General features: G+C 43.7%; 1 protein-coding gene across 1 annotated transcript; it reads right to left on the bottom strand.

The window, feature by feature from the left end:
- Window positions 1-624: 624 nt before the first annotated feature.
- LOC139641793 (angiopoietin-related protein 3-like) lies at window positions 625-4,387 on the bottom strand. Its single transcript, XM_071516390.1, has 7 exons — window positions 3,881-4,387; window positions 2,971-3,081; window positions 2,339-2,459; window positions 1,850-1,963; window positions 1,600-1,695; window positions 1,079-1,351; window positions 625-833 (listed from the first exon to the last, which is right to left on the bottom strand). The coding sequence occupies exons 1-7, from the start codon at window positions 4,385-4,387 to the stop codon at window positions 625-627; spliced, it is 1,431 nt and encodes a 476-aa protein (XP_071372491.1).

Raw genomic sequence — 4,387 nt, 5'->3', positions numbered from 1 at the left:
AAACTCACAAGTTCACAGCAACCTCCACACCAATATGAATATTAACATTACATGAAGTCACCATTATATATTTTTTTATTTATTTTATATTTGATTTTAAGTTATAGAAAAATATTACATTTAACAAAAATACAGTATATACAGTATGCATGTATGCTGAGAGTCAATGTGACTCAGTGTGAAAACTGCTCATGGATGGCTGTGTGCATTCACTTCTCCCCTACTATAATGTACAACCTCTGAGATACAGTGACTGAAAATACATCTTATGCCATAACGGGAGGATCTTAACAATCAGCTAAATTCTAACTACATTCCAGTATATTTCTCTTTCAGATTTCACAATTTATTTTGATGTTCTTATTATATAAGAGCCTATGATGGGCATAGGAAGGAACTTTACTTTTCCTCATTCTCTTGGCTGGCTCTGTGTTTAGGACACAATCCCGCTCAGAAGTATCCAGCTGAGTCAGCATCCTATGTAATCGACTTTAATCTTCCTATCCGCCCATGCCTTCCTAAACCATGACTGCCCAGATGAAGCTTTGCCAAAGTTTCCCAAAGACACCATTGTATTCTGCTGCTTTGTTTCGATTATTTTCACAGGAGATCGTCGGCGTCGGTTCAGAGGAAGGCGCCCGTCTCGGAGGAAGCTGAAGTAGAGGCAGCAGAGGTGGGGTGGATGGAGATCTGGGTGAACCTGAGGGAGTAGGAGGCCCTTCGGCTTGGCCTCCAGTGGATCCCCCTCCTGCGCTCCGAGCGGCCCTTTGGCCTTATGGGGAGGTACCTCCCGTTCAGGTTGGTGTCTCCGCAGGCGTTGAACCACCAGCCGCCTGGAAGGTGACAGAAATCACATGGAGTACAGAAAAAGCAACCCTGATATGACTCTTCTGCATAGCATTAAATCAAATTACCTTTTAACAGCCTTTCATTGCATAGTTTAGTAAGGACCTAAAGTCAAATCATATATTCATGAATCCCCCATCTTTCCATCTTTCCTCATCTATTCAGATTCAGACAATGTTACTTTTTCACATTTGGATGAAACAGATCTTTGGCATGGGTGCACCAGTGTTACCTGTGTAGTTATGGGCACAGTTGGAGTCCTGGTGGTTGTCATTGTCCCTGTCCTTGGTGGAGAACATCATGCCTGAGTGGTTGGTCATGGCGTCAGGCAGATCTCCGGACAGCTGAGTGAGGTGAATGGTGTAATTTCTCTCAGGACCCTCCAGGTTAAAGCTGTATTGGATGAAGCGCTCTCCCTGCTTCCAGTCCTCCAGCTGGATGTGAAGGACAGAGTTGCCCTGAGCAGCTAGAGAGTGGATCTTCCTGAGTCCCAGCCAAAACTCTCCTGTAACAGAGAGAGATCAAGAGGTCAGGGCTGAGGAGCATTGGCCTGTGTTAACACTCACTAACATGAAGAGGTGCGTGCATTCTTGTATGAGAACACAGCTTATTTACAGTGCTTAGAAAGGTCCAAAACTTATTATCACAACGAGAAATAAAAGTCAATAAGAATTTGGCAGTTGGCGATTGGTTTGGCAACAGTACACACATGTGCTTAGAGTAGAGTCTAGAGTAGAGAAGAGCATCTTTCACCTTGAAAATCACCGAATCCATTTTCATACTTCTCCCAGGTCTGATCAAAGTTGACTGAACCATCCCTCCTTCGCTGGATGACTGTTGCACCACTGTCTGTGGTGGAATGGAAATGGAAAGAAGGGATGAAGAGAAAACGTGGATGACTTGATTTAAGCAGGAGAGTCACCTTGGGCTCAACACAGACTCCATTAAATGTGATTCAACAAAAGCATATCCCTTGTTAGTGTTTCCTTTCTGTGAGATTTACCTTTGCTCATGTCACAGACGACCATGAAGGGCTCAGATCTGTTGGGCCTGATGGTGTAGACGCCACTGACTCGCTCCCCTCTGTTGAACAGCTCACTGCAGTCTGATGGCAGATCTGTCAGAAGGACAACCACACACATAGTGTCAATCTTGAGGCTTCAAATTTAGCAGCTGGAATACGGCCATCTAGAGGTTAGAGATGTGGACTCCTGACTGGAAAGTCTCCGGTTCAATTCCCCAGACTAGCAGGAAAACTCTCTCAGTAACTTCTGCACTTGAACAAGGCACTAAACCCCCAACCAGTTAGTGGCCAGTAGAAGACTGTGCAGCTCTCAGGTGTGAATGTGAAGCATCGATGAGTATGCAACGATGACACAATAAAATAAAATACTTATTACCACTGTGGTTCTTGAGCTTGTTGAAATAAATGACAGATTACAAATCCTGCTGTCACTCAGTGTGTTTCTCAATGTTTTATGAATCATCTTACCCTTAATTTGTGTACTGTTAGTGGAGGTGGTGGTCAGATAAGGGGTCAGGGTCGGTGTCTCAGTGTTAAAGATGTCAGGCGTCCTCTCAATGGTCTCTTGGGCAAATGTGTTGGTAGTAAACTGAAAAAGAAAATTGTTATGAAAAAAGATCACTTTATCTTGTGGACATAATCCTCAGATTGACTCTTGAGAAATTCTGTGGGTTAAACGGCAATTCCACACATACTAACTTTGGGTTGTTTTCCGCAAAAGTAGACATTTTCCCAAGTTTTTCAGATATTTTGCAGCTGCTTTATGAGTTTTGAGCTCTCAAGACCAAGGAAAATGCAATCCTGTGATATCATTGAAGGGCACTGCCTGAGATGGTTGAAAAACGTTATGGACAGCTCCTTCATGTACTTCTAAGCTTTAAGAATTTAAATTATATAGTACAGCAGCAGCACTCCGTAAAAGTTTCTTTCAACCAACTCAGGAAATGCAATTTGATGATGTTGAGAGCTCATAACTCAAAAAGCAGCTGAAAAGAAAATCTTGGGAATTTTTTGGAAAATGTGTACTTTTGCACAATAACAACCTAAAGGTCAATTTCGGTGGAATTGCCCTCACACTGCTGTAACGGCATAATAAGCACCTTCTCCTCCAGAAGCTTGATCTTAATCCTCTGGTGGTTGAGCTGGTCACTCTGCTCCCTCACAGCCCTCAGCAGCTCTGTGATGCTCTGCTCCTGGCTGTGGATCACGTCCTGATGTGGAAAAAAGGGGGAAAAATGGGCTTCTTCTAGAGAATGCTAATTTAATTTTTAATATAATATATAATAGGGAGGGGACACGATATGATTTGTGATATGTGGTCCACGATACAATGTAATAAATAAAAGTTCAGTGACAACAAAGTAGGACAAAATCTTTCTAGTAATGGCATTGGCTTGCTAGAATGTAAACAACAATTTAAAAATGTCTTTGCCAAGTGCAATAATATAATTTGGATGGAGAGCTTGTGAAATTGTGATGGGCAAGCAGTCTCATTTGTGATTACTACAGCAGAATAAAATGGAGCTAATATCACGATTCATTTTCTGCCCCATGATATTGTGACATTTTTGTATTGCAATATATAGAATTTTGATATATAGTCCCATGTATAATATTTTGAGTGGGTACTGTAGCAATTGTACATTGAGAAAACATGTTGAACATCATGCAACAGCATAGTACAATGCTACCTCTTACTAAAATAAATTGTCTAACATCAGAGTATTTGGTGGTTTTATTTTAGTACGACATTTACAATATAGTGTAATGGAGGTTTGCATTGCCTTAAAAAAGTTTTGCTGTCATAATTATATCTATGCAGAAATGTTACTTTAGAAGAGCTGGGAGAGAAGCTGCCATCCTACCTGGAAGGATTTCATTTGTCTAGGTTTCAGTTTTTAGTGCCACATGATCTAAATGATGTTTCAGAAGCCTTTTCACAAGACATCTGGACAAAACGCTGCGTGCAGGCCCAAGCCTGTGTTTCCTCTGTGACCCCAGGTGACTCACCTTGAGGGCATTGATCTCCACCACTTGCTCGCTTGTCACCAGGCCCTGGGACAGACTGCTCAGCTTCTCCTCCAGGCCTCCCACTTTGTTCTGCAGCTGGCTCCTCTCCACCAGGATGCTGTCCATCTTGGAGCTCATCTCCAGAGACAGGCTCTTGATCTCGTCGTTGTTGGCCTTCAGCACCACTGTGGTCTTCTTCAGCTCCTCCTCCTCCTCCTTGATCTCGCTGGCCAGCACCGACAGCTGGTAGAAGGAGCGGTCGAAGATGTTGAGCTTCTGGAAGATGTCGTTGATCTGTCCCTTCGTCTTGTGGACGAACTCCCGGAGGCTCTGGCCCAGCTGGAGGAGGCCGTTGGCCAGGAGACGCACGTCATCCAGAGCGGCGAAGCGGGAGCGGGTTTCAACAGGAGCCTCAGGCTGCAGGAGAGGATCCTCAGATTTGCCACAGAGGACAGGCGCCCAGGCAGCCAACAGGACACACAGTAAGAGGATGAGCGTTAGTTTCAT

This window comes from Centroberyx affinis, unplaced genomic scaffold, assembly GCF_046629955.1.
Source record: "Centroberyx affinis isolate AG114_WGS23_722 - 3 ecotype Tasmania unplaced genomic scaffold, CSIRO-AGI_Caff_v1 ptg000400l_1, whole genome shotgun sequence".
Lineage (NCBI taxonomy): Eukaryota > Metazoa > Chordata > Actinopteri > Beryciformes > Berycidae > Centroberyx > Centroberyx affinis.
Note: the sequence above shows the minus strand (reverse complement) of the source record. Positions and strands in the feature narration are given on the sequence as shown.

Coding starts and splice junctions, on each gene's coding strand:
- LOC139641793 (XM_071516390.1), bottom strand. CDS start 4,387: ATGAAACTAACGCTCATCCTCTTACTGTGTGTCCTGTTGGCTGCCTGG. Junction 1,964..2,338: donor TAACAGTACACAAATTAAGG/GTAAGATGATTC, acceptor TCCTTCTGACAG/ATCTGCCATCAGACTGCAGT. Junction 834..1,078: donor CTGTGCCCATAACTACACAG/GTAACACTGGTG, acceptor GTCACCTTCCAG/GCGGCTGGTGGTTCAACGCC.